Raw genomic sequence first — 15,598 nt, forward strand, 5'->3', positions numbered from 1 at the left:
TTTTTTTTTTTTTTTTAACTAACGACGGATATCCAGGCTTTCGGCCTAACTAGTCTCGCGGACTCATACTGACCTCACAACCTCATGGACCGGGTCATACCGGGGTTGAATGAGAATCATTCAACTTTCACTGAAAGCAATGAGGAGCACTAAACATTCCCGTGTAAGTGGCCCAAGGTATATCTAATGGGAGTTGAACTTAGAACGTTTGAATTTATAACTCGTACTAAGTTCGTTACTCATCAACTACGCAACCTCCTTGAATTTTTTAAACTTGATCTATCTAAGACTTAGAAGATAGTTCGACGGTTTGACATTGTTCATCTAAAAACGTACTTAAAAGATGATCAAGAATCAACTTTTCTTTTAAGTGCACCGATGCTATGCACCGTTAGGTCCCCACTCCCCACCCCTTGGGCTAGTGGGCGTCCACTTCCCGTCCGAACAACCATAATGGTGGGTATATTTATTTTGACAAAAAAACAAGAGAATTTTGATATAACCAATCATAAATTAGCTGTAACTGCAGAGAGATTGAGACCATGTATGGTTAAAGCTAAAATAAAAATTATCCTTTGGATTTGCAGTAGCGAAATCCTAAGGCCCCAAACGAGTAAGGAGTAAGTCACACAAAAACAAATATCTAAAGAAAAATATCTAAAGATAGAGAAGAGAAAACGACAGGTGGAATCATCTAACTTCGGTGGAAGCAGACAGTTACATATAATAGGTGGCAAAGAGAGGGAACAAGACAAAACTTGTGGGCCCCACCACCTTACTCTCTATAATCATAATCGACTAGGATCTTATCTCCTCCACTCCAATTCATTTTTGGGTCATCCTGATGTAACAGTATCATCTCTCTCTCTCTCTCTCTCTCTCTCACACTAATAGTTCCACACCCACTGCTTTCTAAGTGGTCCATCTATGCCTATAGGGGTGTGGGACCTTTTCTGTGGACCCCAGCTCTACGTTACCACATAGATCAAATCGGCGATCAGAGAAACGAATCGTACGAGAAAATAAAAATTGATGGCTCCAGTTAACACTTCACTGATCGATAAGCAATTTTCGATCATTTCTGGCTTAACACTTGTCCAACAGTTAATGGAATAAGTGTCAACACCTGAATTATTGGGTCCCAACTCACCGACATGTGAGCCTGTGACGCCATCCTTCGTCCTTCGATGACTTGACTTTTATGCGGCGATAAAAATGAAGTAAGGTTAATTTATTATCATCCCCTTCACTTGGCCTAGAGTATACGTTTTTTTTTCAAATTGTTTGGTTAAATAATGATATTGTGAAAGGATAACACAAATGAAGGGCTTGGTTGGATTATTTAAATTAAGTGATCTGTGCCGATGTTGGTTGAGAACGATACATATTCAATATTTTTTTTAAATCATAAAAATCATATGCAGTAATTTAATGGAAAATAAATATTAATATTAATAACGATTCAAATTAGTATCGATTAAGATTGATATCAATCTAATATCAATAAAAAAAAATAGATTATTAAACTCATGATGATGAATGAAAATAAATAAATAAACAATATTCTTGATAATAGATGATATAAAAAAATAAGAAATAAATAATATCTTTAAGTGATTCAATACTTAAGAATTTAAATAAAATTTGGGCATTCAAAGCAAGCAATGAAAAAAAGATATAAAAGTTCAAAAGTATATTAAAAAAATAAAATAAAATAAATAAAAAATAGATGAATTTTAATAAATATAGGTAGGGGAGTGATAGTAAATTCCCATGAAATAATGACACATTAATTATAATATGGAAAAAATTACAAGTCACGTGACTTAAAAAACCCCTCTAACCTCGAATCCCTCCCGTCTCCACTCTGTACACTTGTGGACGAAATTTCACCAAGAAAAAAATGCATGCGCCAGTCTTCCTTCCCTATATAAACCCTCGCACCTCTCCATATTTCAATCGGATAGTGTCTGCTCTCAACCTGTGAGACTCATAAACGAAAAATAGAGACAATGTTGGGTCTTGAATACGAAGATTTCGCTCTTCTTGAATCGATTCGAAGGCATCTATTAGATGAATCGGAATTATCGACAACTCGTTCGATGAATTTGACGGTAAGGAACTCCAGTAATGCTCCGGTGTATTGTAAGAGATCCAGTTCCAGTAGCACTAGTCTCTTCCCTTGCTTGACTGATAACTGGGGAGATCTGCCATTAAAGGTGGATGACTCGGAGGATATGGTGGTCTATGGTGTTCTCCGTGACGCCGTCAATGCTGGATGGAATCCGTCCCTCTCGGCGGACTCATCAAATAGCAGTAGCAGCGGCAGCAGTAGCGATGTCAGTGATTTGACTGAGGTTATCGTTAAAGCAGAGTCTCAAGAGACGACTTTTGGCGCCGTATTTCAGGCCAAACCGACGGCTTCAGTTTCGGCTTCGGCTTCGGCTTTGGCTTCATCCACTGTGACTACTGCATCATCGACGGCACCGGAGATAACTTCAATGACGGCACCAACTGCGGCTTCATTGAAGAGGAAGCATTACAGAGGAGTACGACAACGGCCATGGGGGAGATTTGCGGCAGAGATCAGAGATCCGGCGAAGAATGGAGCTAGAGTTTGGCTTGGTACGTTCGAGCTGGCTGAAGACGCTGCGTTGGCATACGATCGAGCTGCTCACAGGATGCGCGGATCCAGAGCTCTGCTAAATTTTCCGCTTCGGCTCAGCTCAGTCGATTCCGAACCGGCTCCTGTAACCTCGAAGATATCGTCTCCGGAGGCTTTGTCTTCATCGGCATCGGCATCGGCATCGTCATCGTCATCGTCATTTGTATCAGACAACGGGCCTCCTAAGAGGAGGAAACGAGGTGTGGTTGCTTCATCTGCGGTGACAGCTCAAACTGGGTTAGAAACAGTGAGCCGACCGGCTGTGCTCCATGGCATCTTGTAGGACCGACCACTTAGATATCGCGAGCAGCTTTTGATGAGTTAATTCTATATATATATATATATATATAGATAGAGAGAGAGAGAGAGAGAGAGAGAGATTTAGCATAAGCAAAGCCAAGCAAATCACATCTTCCTTCCATAGTTTTGCGGGGTAAGTAGACAAAAAAGATTGATCGGAGAGTGAAAGGCCCGGCTTGAGAGAGAGAGAGAGAGAGAGAGAGAGAGAGAGAGAGAGAGAGAGAGAGAGAGAAGTGTCCATATGATCTGAATATAAGATTAAGATTTGTGATTGATTAAAGAACAATTTCTTAAAATTAAGAATCTAACATGTGAATCATACACCTTTTAGCAGGGAAGGAGATGAATGAAGATAACACAGAGAGGAACTCTAATTTAAAAGAAAAAAAATATATATATATATATATATCCAGTTATCCACTTTTAAATTCATTTTCCATTAGAGTCTTATCGGCTTCTTCAGCCACAAAGTAGTTGGATAGTATTATATTGATAGTGCATCAACAAGAAGTCAGGGCCAAGAAAATTTTGCTAATATAGACCTCAGTGAGTTCTATGAAAAACCTTGAATCAAATGAAATGGAGCAAAAGGGAGAAAAACTATTTTTGAATTTCTGAAACAAAGCTCAATGAATTGTGAGCTACACTGCTACCCTAGTGTTATTCTATTTTCACACTAGTGTTACTCTATTTTAGTGAAAATAAAACCAAAACATTAACAATTGGATAAGCATAAATGATAAGCTTTAGTTCAACTTGTATTTTGTTCTAGGACACTTGGAGTGATGACATGGCCAATCTGAATTGCTTGGGTGGATAATGTGCCTTTTGGATTGGACAAATGTCAAATTTATGTTTTAAAAATCTAATACAATGATATGGATGATCATGGATGAGATGTTTCCCTTGCAATTTTTTAGTTATCAAACAATCTTTGATCCTTTCTAAATCTTTGTTTTGCCACGTGGGACACTTCATTTGGCTTGAATGACAGAAAGACATCAGTGTGTACTTGTGTATTAGGAAAATTGCCAAGTGGTAATCATACGCTATCCATTATGGTAGGGTATTACAATGCCTCTTATAATACCCGCTTTAGTCAGGTGGGGGGAGGACCTAACTTGTTATAATGTTATTTTATATTTTTATGTATATATTTAAATAATTTTATAATATAAAATAAACGGTAAACAAACATTGAAAAACCTTATAATGATATTTTATATCATATTTTGTTGAAGATAAATATGATGTGAAAAGAGGGTGGAACTTGGAGCAAGTTGCTCCATTGTGACAGGACAATGCTACGTACATTATAACCCTCCTTGGACCCTGCACTGGCAGAAGCCTCATGCATTAGGTACATCTTTTTTTGTTTAAATAATTTTACAGTGTTAAATAAATGGCAAACAAACATTGAAAATTATTTCAAAATGATAACTTGTAAAATATTCTCACATAACATTTTTACAAATGAAAGTTTTACAATGTACTCATCACTCCGAAGTGACCTAAACCATTGAAAATGTAAGGAAAAACCTCTATAAATAATCAATCATATTGTTGAGTTGGATTTTTGAATCACAATTTTGATATTTGACCAGTCTAAAAATACAATATCTACATCAATAGTTTCGAATTGACCATGTCATTACTCCAAGTGACCCAAAACATTGTAGAAATTGGACCAAATCAGATATGATTATCCATTTGTCTTTATTTTTGTTTTGTTTTTATCAAAACCGACAACTATTATCAAAAGAAAGAAATAACCAACTAGATAGCAATGCATTCATTCATTGATCTTTGGTTCAGAAATTCAATGTTACATTTTTCTTTCCTTGGCTCTGATTTATGGTTCAAGCTTTCTTTTAAAACTTATTGACGTCTTAGCTCAGCACAAAAATCTAGACAAAGCTTACACTATTGTTGATATGATCTAAGGTATCTAATACCATTGACTACTGAATACTGATTTACTGTATACCTCACAAGAGACCAAGAGAGTGGGTGAGTACTGAAATTAATAGGTGATCATAACAAGATATTTCTTGTTTTATTTTTTTTATATTAAGTATTCGTCACTGTCTTATCTTCTCTTTATCTCCTGACCTTCTACGAGGTGGTTGGTTCATCTGTTAGATTCCTAAAGTTCGAGAAAACTGCTTTAATTAATCATAAATCTTATCTCATATTCACCAAATGGTCATTTCATACCCCCCCTCCATGGTCTCTCTCAGGCCAGGCCTTGTTTTCCCAACCACTCCTTTTCTATTTACCCTTAATAAAAATGTGGATAGAAGATGCGATATGCGGAAAATATCTCAATTCCATCAAAATATCTCAAGAAAATATCTTCGTTATAGAAATAACTGACCAATAGATGACAATGTGACCCCACCTGATGCCCAACCTCCTGTCGGCTCCTTGTTTCTATCCCTCGGCTGGTGCAGCTGCCACTGAAGTTGACTTATCTTACAAAGCCAATGATGCAATAGATACTAGTCACAGGCTCACAGCTGATGAAGCCGAAGCCGTTGGTAGCTGCACTTGAAACACATACCCAACAGAATTTTTGCTAACCGCTATCAAATCACTTAATCATTGTATGGTTTTTCATTGTTTTGTATGCCATTTATTTTACTTGATAAAACTATACTTTAGTATAAAAAATAAAAATAAAAAAATGATGAGGGCGTATTTCCTGTGGTGAAACATGACTGTGTCACGCCACTGTTGTGGGGGCCAGTGAAAGTGCATGAATTATATATTTTATGGGGTGGAACAATGATTTCGTCACCCATATCTCCCATGTGTCTGAGTGTGGGGGGAACACTATTCAAAAAAATCATTTTTCTCAAAAAATTAGTCATTGTTTGTTTAATGGAGAAAAATTAAAAATGATAAAAGTGGTGAAATATTTATACTTATTACATATAAATTATTACAAATATAAGTGTTCAGATAGATGGGTGAAAAATTTATTAGATAAGTTTCTTTTTTTTTTCTTTGATAGAATACTAGATAAGTTCTTTAAATGCAATTATTATTATTTACTGAATGATCGCTTAATTTTTTCTCATCCCACTCACTTCTAAAATCTTTACAATATTCATGGAAAAGTTGATATTATGTTTATCTCTCTTCTCCTCTTCCCTTTTCCTTTCTTTCACATAGAATTCCTCCTCACCTCCATTCCTCTTTTTCATACTAAATTTCATGCCACTAAAAATTACATACTCCACTATTTTGTTCACATACCTTTCCTTGTCAACCCAACCCACAACATCTTGTTCATTTTCAAGTATTTCTAAATAAGTGAATTATGCCACGCACTCTCTAGTTTGGATGATCACAACTTTGGTATGTAAGACGATTTGGCCTACTACCCTCCCTATCAATAATATTTATTTTTACCAATGAAGGGGGAAAAAACACATATAGAGAACTCACCCTTATAAAATTTTCACCTTTTTTTATCCATCAAATAAATGAGGCCTTGAAGAAGAGGATTGGGATGCCTCCCACTCCAGCAGAGCAAGCAGGTAGCAAACACAGGGGAGAGAGGGGTCGTCTTGAGTAATGGGCCTTTTTCACTAGAAAGTGGAGGTAGGGAGAAATAGTTGGGCAGCCCCCAGTGTGCTTGACTGTTCTCAGTTAAATATGATAATTCTATAAAATATTTTTCTAATCAAATCCGATCTGATTTATACAATCTCCATCGTGGTTGCAAGAGCCAAGTATAGACTACAGGCATTGTCAAATGGGATCTACAAATTCATATAACATATGTGTCACATCCAAGCCACAAAAGATGACATTCGAAGGGCCAAGGAAAATTTTAAGGTTAAATTGCAAGTAAAAATTGTCAAAGCAAATCTGTTAAAGGCGTAATCTCTCTCTCTCTTTATTTATATATATATATATATATATATAATAAAACCCTTTGGAGAATACCACAAGTATAAGAATATCTTCTCTATTTTACCAAATTAGACTTATATTGTTGTTGTCACTGTTAAGGAATATACCCTATATACTGATGTAAATAATAATAATTTATTTTAATACCAAAATATCATTATTAAATATGAGGAAAAAGGTTGGGTATGCCACCGATATCAAGTATGCTAGCACCCATTGTGTCTATCTCTTTCTTCTCTTTTTCTAAAATGACCCTCATATCCTTCCTGAATGATACTCCATCATGTGTTCCTATTGGTGCTATCCGCTAGCATACTTGATATCGACAGCATATCTATCCCTCTCTCTAAATATGAATTACTTCCAGTATCCTTGTAATAAGTTCCTATTTCTTTCACCCAAATCCATAGATTTGGTCCCCATTCCAAGACCTCATTCCATAGGCGATTGTTCAAAGCAGCGGCGATGAACGGCAATGGACGGCAACCAGCAGGACCTCGCAGTGACGAGATGAAACCCCTTTGTGCTTGAATAGTGAGGGTGGTCTGGAGGTGCCGTCGTCGAGGGTGGCCCGGGAGCAGGTGAGGATGGAGTAGCTGGCCATGAAGCCTAGGATTCGGTCCAGCATCATGGAGCATCTGGGTTTTGGGTGGGCAAGTGAAGGCCGATTTCCGAAGGAGAGACCTCTGCCCCAGCACAGGCCTCGGCGATGAACTCCGTAAGGTCGAGGTCGATGGCGGATTTCAGCACCATGGGCAGCAACGAGAAGCTGGCCTATTGCATCGCATACAAACATGCTTCCTACCCCTGTTGCTTTTCCAGGCTGGGCGGCCTCGTCTCCACCTACTCCTCTACTGACCCCATGATGTTGCTGTGCTGGCTTTTTGCTACTTGACTAATTGGAAATCGAAAAAGTGTAAACATGAAAATTCCAAGATGTACTTTTTTTTTCTCATTATCTAACTACGCCAATCCTTATTTCTGTGTACTAAAATATTTACAGGTTACCCATATAACCTGGACTTTGATTCTGGGGCTCTGGCACAGCTGCAACATTTCTCCATCAATAACCTGGGGGATTCCTTCATTGAGAGCAACTACGGGGACCATTCCAGACAATTTGAGGTTGGTGTTCTAGATTGGTTTGCCGTCTTTGGGAACTAGAGGAAAGCGAATACTGGGGATATACATTACAAATTGTGGGAAATCGAAAAACTGAAAGCACACCTCCACACCTCCGGCCGATGAAGCTGCTTTCTTCTTCTTTCTACTGGCTTTGGAAACCGGGTTTCCGTGGTTTATATAGAATGGGAAATTTACAGCGACACTGGCGTTGAAGGCAACAACGGCGTCTTCGGCTTTGATACGGCAGAATTTGTCACCGAATAAAGCGAGGACACGTGGCAACCGAGGGAGGGACGCGTGTCGCCCATCCGATAAAGGCCGCAAGGCTCCAAACCACGTGAAGGGAAGGTTCCCGAAGGAGCAAGGCTCCTAACCATGTGAGGGGAAGATTCCCGAAGGGGGTTTCCGAAACCTTAGCCCCAGCAACCCTATAAGAGGAAACTGAAAAGGGACACCAAGAGGTACGCCGACACCCACCATTACTCCTGTGAATACACTGTTCTGCCGGTCACTAACTGAGGCATCAGAGGACTTATCCTGAAAATACCTCCGGGCCTCTGCTTTTTGTGTTTGTACAGGCTCAGGGGATTTCGACAGTAACAGAATTCAACAGCGATGACTCGGATGGCAAGACCTTGGGTGACGACGAAGGAGGCGACAACAGAGTGGGATAAGGTGGGGATAGCCACGGTGTGGATGAGGGTATCAGTGGTTTGAAGAAAATAATTAACCAGCTTACCAGATAGCCGTAATGCTTATGGGCAATGATGAAGAACACCGCGACGAGGGTGGCGTTGTGCTACTGGTTTGTGTGTCTCTCTCTCTCTCCCTGAGACTCTCTGCGCTTGATGTCTCGGTGAAGGTCAGAATAGATAGGAGTGAAAAGGAATTGAGTTAAAATGAGTTTTGGTGAAAAGGGTATAACGGTTATTTTACCTCTTGCTTCAAAAGTGACTGACGGTAGAGGGTCTGAGTCTAATTTGGTGAAATAGAGGGAGTATTCTTATAATTGTGGCATTTTCCAGGGAGTGGTGCTGTATATTTAACTATTTTACACCAAGACAATGAAAGCCTCTTAAGAGATGCCACAGACCAACAATGACTTCGTTGAACATATAAAATATTAGGGGTGTCAATTGGTCGATTTGGTTTGATTTGGTTTGGATTCGATTTATTTATTAGTATAACATCAAGTTCGATCAAGTTTAGATATGATTTATCACATATATATAATAGGAAAAATTACATGATTATCTACTTTTGGGCTTCCCTTTACAAAATTACCCACTTAAAGTTTAAGTTAACAAAAATACTTAAAATTGAATTATGGTTTACAAAACTACCCACTCAAAGTTTCAGTAATAAAAAAATACATGATTATATGTAGAAGATGAAGAATCACTATTTTGGGTAGTTTTGTAAACCCAAACTTGATTTTGGGTATTTTTGTGAACTAAAACTTTGGGTAGATAGTTTTGTAAACTCAAACCTAATTTTGGGTATTTTTGTTAACCAAAAATTTTTGTGGGTAAATTTGGAAGGTATATTGCTATCATCACCAGAGGAGAAGAAAAAGAGGGGAAGAAGGTGATGATGGATTCACGGTCTTGCTTTCTGCTACACAAAGACCCATTGAGAGCACAATAGAACACGAGGGTCGATACGAAAATGGGAATGCAGAATGGGTAAAGCTTGCATTCTAGAATGGGCCTCGTTCTTGGACCCATTCTTGAATTTGAAAACGGGAATGTGAAAAAAACAGCCATTTTGACATCTCATAATGTGTCCTCTGTGTAGAACACATTCCAAGAATGTGAACCAAACACACCCTAGGAGATCAGTGGGTTTTTCTTCACTGGGTCCTCCTCAAAGTGATTTCAAATTTCAAAGAAAATATTCTTTTTCTTTTCTTTCTTTTTCATTGACTAACAAACCACTAGAAATAGAATTCCTTTCCTTTTCTATTCATTTCTTGCCAAATAAATATGATATCAACATTAAGATGCCACTAATGGACAAGGCAATCTAATCCATCAGACCCCTAACTAGGGGTCCAAATGATCTGGACCAGGTTAAATAATACATAGGGAAAAAGAACCCTACCTCCCTAGTGTATCCTAGGTCCACATACATGGAGAAGTAAAACTAAAATGTAAAAGGACACCTTTGCCCCAATTCCATTTCCTCAAAGTACCATTCTTTAACCGTAGACAAATATTACTCTCAATTCTCAAACAAAAAATATCCCAAATGAGGGTATGGAATGATGGTTGAGAGCCCCATGAGAAGGAAATAGATAATCCTCTCTTGGCGGGTTCAAAGAACCTTTCCCCTTTTTATCTTATGGCGTGCCTTTTTTATGATAATGACAAATCTCTCATGAAAATCTTTCAATATTATTATGTTGTATGGTGATTGGATAGAAACGAAATCAGCAAACCTTTCCCTCGTCACAAACATCCAACCAAAAACGATAAAAGAACTGTCCTTGCACTTGACCTTCGTCTTGGATCGCCAGGTAGCCTCTGCCATATATGTAACCTGACCTCCAAAAATGTCTCAACATGAATTACCATTATCTATAATCTACTAGTGATCCCATAATAATCCGTTTCAAAACTAGATAAAGGAAGAAGGTGGTGTAGCAAACAGTTGGCGTTGCAACAACCTTAGCCAAATTTCTTAACATTAAATATTTAGATGACCAAAGATGATCCACTTAATGAAGCAATTTAATTGGGATAATGCTAAACTCTCCCATGATGGAGTTAACATCATTAGTGCAGCTAAAAACTTCTTTATCACAACTTGTAGATATCTAATTCTCCAAGAATCATTTTTTATATCTACTTTTCAAGCATAACTTGATTATGTTACATGATTTGACATAAATACGCATTTAGTAATTAACAAGAGAGAAAAGGGGAGGTGGGGGAAGGTACATTACAAGGTTTTCATTTTGTCTGTCTTCTATGTGCTTGAGACATTCATCTTTATCTAAGTTAAGAAGTTTATATCTTTCCGTTTCTTTTCTTAAGACGCAAAAGAAGAAAAACCCTTGTAGTATTATTTTAAGGGGAAACATGAACACTCCTTGGTGGCACGACCCTGCGCCCAAACACAAAAGGCAACAAAATGACACCCCTATCCCTATGAAACTCAAAAAAACCACCTCTGTTGATGTTCATGTGTGTTCCCTATTGACCCCTTGTCGCGCGATGAGGAAACAATCTTTTCCTCTTATTTTATTAAAAAAGATTCAATTTAATTGCAAAGTGGAATAATTCAAAGTACACCATTCAACAATGGATAGTTTTATATTAGGATTACTCCCTTACATTATATAAGAGAACCAGCCTTCTCAGTACCATAGTTTTCCCCTTATTTCTTACCACAAAAAAAAAAAAGGGTTTTTCTCTTATTTTACCTTAGTTCTTTAATACTTTAATACTTTTATTTTCTTTGTGTAGGACCCACAATAGATGGGGGTGCCGCATAGCAGGGACTTGGATCCTCTGTGGCGCAACAGGGCGTTTGACACGGATCCAATGCCCAGAAACGTCTTGAATAGTGTGCGATCACTTTGGGCTCTGTGCTTGAGCATTTCTAGTCATGAATGCGCACCAAACGCCCTTTTGCACCACAGAAGAATTCAATTACTATAACAATTAATTCTCAGAGTCGCCTGTTGCACACGTGAGGGGACTTGCTTAATATGGAAAAAGATAATTGTTATGTGCAAATATGACGAAGCCAAGCAATTTCAACCATTGGCATTTTTTTCTTCTTATCCATTTATCGGACGGGTCAGAAAGGGATCCATATGGAATTGATTGACCATTTATCTAACCTAATTACACTAAACTTGCTTAATCTTCATACAAAATCAACAGCTAAATTTCATTCTTTGGCTTTTCAAGCCTGAAGCTTTAGGCTGTACACACAGTTATCCTCATCAATAAAAAAATATCCTCATGCAGCTCTTGTACAATGAGCCATAACTCTCTCTCTCTCTCTCTCTCTCTCTACACAATGTGAATCTTTAAATTAGGGTAAACCATTTTTTACGCCGTAATTGGCGTGACATGGAAGATATTCATGTCGGCTGCGTAAAAGCCCATGTCTAACTTTGAATATATTTTTTTATTTTATTTCATATGTAAAAAAGAGAAAAAGGCACATTAGGATACTAGATTGGAAGGTGAGCTATAAAGTCATAGAAAGACAACTATTGGCACCCTCTAAATCTTCTTTTACTGGGAATTTCTTGGAAAGATCTAAACCCACATTACATTGGATCCTCAATAGTAAAAAAAAAATTAGATGACTCAAAAGGCCAATTATAAAAATCTATCTAGAAACAAACAAAGCTATTTAATTAATCAATTAAGTCACTGAAAACTTTGACCCTTTAGATCATTTTGGTTGACTAAAACAACCAAAATCCAAGACTGAAAGAACCCATCAAAGCATGACATTTTGAATTACCACTCAATCTCAACTCTCAAGCATAGAAGTATAGAATTAAGAAACACCAAACTCGATTTTTAACCCGAAGCCGAATCATAGTATTATATCATTATTGGTGAAGAGATTCTTTAATCATCATTAGTGAAAGAAAATTTAATCCAGAAAGATTTTATCTAAACATGTATGAAAGGCCAATCAACCTTCCCAAACTCAAAGGCCCAAAAAGACCTGGGCTTTATTAAATATAATATGAAATGTACCAACACATCCAAAGAGGAAAGTTGAAGGATTCTCACCAGACCATCAACCCTTAATTGGTGGGCTAGTTATCTCAACATGAATATAAGAGGAAAGTACCTCTTTTGTCAAGAAATATTAATATTAATGTAACTTCGGATAAAAAAAATTTAGTCTTAACGTAACCAGGCATATCTTCTGTTTTTTTGGGTAGAAACAACTAGGCATATCTGAAGTGAAGTGGATTGAATTAGACAAAAGATTATTGAAAATTATATGAATACAATATATATGATAATGACACAAGAGGAGAGGTTATGTGTATGGTCACACATAAAAGGGGTGCATCATAGACTTTTATCCCTCATCCAACAATTGTGTGCATGACATCATGCATAGTGGTGTATTAAACCTTTTACATGACATAATGATAAGTCACTATCAATTAAATTTTCAAACCCTTTTATACTCTTATGTTAAAAAAAATTTGAGAATTACAAAAGGAGCAACTACAAGAACGCATCAAGTTCAAAGTATACCCATATAGATATCATTCATACAGTCCCATATAAGAAATAGGACAATTCCATTGATTGATTACAGTATCAATGTACGTAGGTATGATTATGAAAAAGAAAAATGCTTCTTTTAGACTTGATCAAACTGCACACTTGGACGATAATTCAACGATTTGGCACTGCTGACTTAAAAGCGTGCCCAAAGATTGATCAGTCGATCAACTCTTCTTTTAAGTCCACCGATACTACTATGCACCACTAACCCCCCCCCCCCCTCCTTCTCTTTGGGACTAGTGGGCGTCCACTTCCCCTCCGGATAACCATAATGGTGGGCCTCTCTGGACAAAATACAAAAAAATCTTGATCTAACCATTCATAAATTAGCTGAAGTACAGAGAGATTGAGACAACATAAGTAGCGAAATCCAATGGCCCCAAAGGAGTAAGGATTAAGGAGTAAGGAGTAAGCAACCCACAAAAATATCTACAAAAAAATATCTAAACATAGACAAGACAGGAGGACAGGTGGAATCAACTGACTTTGTTGGAAGCAGAGAGTAACTGATAATAAGGGTGGCAACGGCAAAGAGAGAGAAGGCGACAGGACTTGTGGGCCCCACCACCTTACATTCTTTAATCATAATCGACATAATTTTTAGGGTCTGATCCCCTCCACTCAATTCATTTTTGTAGTCTCTCTCTCTCTCTCTCGCCAATAGTTCTACAACCACTGCTTTCTAAGTGGGCCATCTATGAAGGTATGTTTTTACCCAAAAAAAAAAAAAATCTAGTCTAAGGTATGTGGGACCCCTTCCGTGGACCCCAGCTCGCCTTTACCACATAAATCCAATCGGCGATCAGAGAAACGAATCGTACGAGTAAATGAAAATTGATGGCTCCAGTTAACACTTCACTTACCGACAAGGAATTCGGATCATTTCCCGCCTAACACTTGTCCAACAGTTAATGGAACAAGTGTCGACACCTGAAGCATTGGGCTCAACTCACCGACATGTGAGCTGCTATAGACTATAGTGCTATCCATCCTTCGATGACTTGGCTAATTGATGCGGCACACAAAAATGGAAAAAACAAAACATTTGAATAAGGAAAAAATTAAAAGTAACGGGACTTAAAAAACCCCTCTAAACTCTCTCGTCTCCATTCTCCCCCCACTTGGACGAAATTTCACAGAAACTCCAAAAAAAGAATAACGCATGCACCATTCTTCCTTCCCTATATAAACCCTCGTACCTCTCCATATTTCAATGGGATAGTCTCTGCTCTCAACCTGTGAGACTCATAAACGAAAAATAGAGACAATGTTGGGTCTTGAATACGAAGGATCTGATTTCGCTCTTCTTGAATCGATTCGAAGGCATCTACTAGACGAATCGGAATTATCGACAACTCTTTCGATGAATTTTCGGGCAAGGAACTCCGGTGATGCTCCGGTGTGTTGTAAGAGATCCAGTTTCAGTAGCATTAGTCTCTTCCCTTGCTTGACTGATAACTGGGGAGATCTGCCATTAAAGGTGGATGATTCGGAGGATATGGTGGTCTATGGTGTTCTCCGTGACGCCGTAAATGTTGGATGGATTCCGTCGCTCTTGGCGGAGTCATCAAATAGTAGTAGCAGCAGCAGCAGCAGCAGCGACGAGGTCAGTGATTTGACGGATGTTACCGTTAAAGCAGAGTCTCAGGAGACGACTTTTGGCGCCGTATTTCAGGCCCACACGACGGCTTCGGCTCCGGCTCCGGCTCCGGCTCCGGCTCCGGCTCCGGCTTCATCAACTGTGACCACTGCATCATCGACGGCACCGGAGATAACTTCAGCGACTGCTCCAGCTGCGGCTCTGTCCAAGGGGAAGCATTACAGAGGAGTACGACAACGGCCATGGGGAAAATTTGCGGCCGAGATCAGAGATCCGGCAAAGAATGGCGCTAGAGCTTGGCTTGGTACGTTCGAGACGGCTAAAGAAGCTGCGTTAGCATATGATCGAGCTGCTTACAGGATGCGCAGATCCAGAGCTCTGCTAAATTTTCCGCTTCAGCTCAGCTCAATCGATTCCGAACCGGTTCCTGTAACCTCGAAGATGGCTTCTCCGGAGCCGTCTTCATCGTCATCGGCATCGTCATCGTCATCGTCATCGTCATCGTCACTTGTATCAGACAACGGGCTTCCTAAGAGGAGGAAAAGAGGTGTGGTTGCTTCATCTGCGGTGACAGCTCAAACTGGGTTAGAAACAGTGAGCCGACCGGCTGTGCTCCATGGATCTGGTAGGACCACTTAGATGTCGCGAGCAGCTTTTGGTGAGTTAGTTTTATATATATATATATATATATATAGAGAGAGAGAG

General features: G+C 38.6%; 2 protein-coding genes across 2 annotated transcripts; both read left to right on the forward strand.

The window, feature by feature from the left end:
• Positions 1 to 1,998: 1,998 nt before the first annotated feature.
• Positions 1,999 to 3,877, forward strand: LOC122059250 (ethylene-responsive transcription factor 2-like). Its single transcript, XM_042621939.1, has one exon. It carries the CDS (start codon positions 2,013 to 2,015, stop codon positions 2,946 to 2,948), a length of 936 nt encoding a protein of 311 aa, XP_042477873.1. The 5' UTR covers positions 1,999 to 2,012; the 3' UTR covers positions 2,949 to 3,877.
• Positions 3,878 to 14,384: 10,507 nt separating this feature from the next.
• Positions 14,385 to 15,592, forward strand: LOC122059445 (ethylene-responsive transcription factor 2-like). The gene has a single exon (XM_042622230.1). It carries the CDS (start codon positions 14,561 to 14,563, stop codon positions 15,530 to 15,532), a length of 972 nt encoding a protein of 323 aa, XP_042478164.1. The 5' UTR covers positions 14,385 to 14,560; the 3' UTR covers positions 15,533 to 15,592.
• The last annotated feature ends 6 nt before the right edge of the window (positions 15,593 to 15,598 follow it).

The sequence above is a fragment of the Macadamia integrifolia genome, chromosome 13 (genome assembly GCF_013358625.1).
Source record: "Macadamia integrifolia cultivar HAES 741 chromosome 13, SCU_Mint_v3, whole genome shotgun sequence".
In the NCBI taxonomy this organism is placed as follows: domain Eukaryota; kingdom Viridiplantae; phylum Streptophyta; class Magnoliopsida; order Proteales; family Proteaceae; genus Macadamia; species Macadamia integrifolia.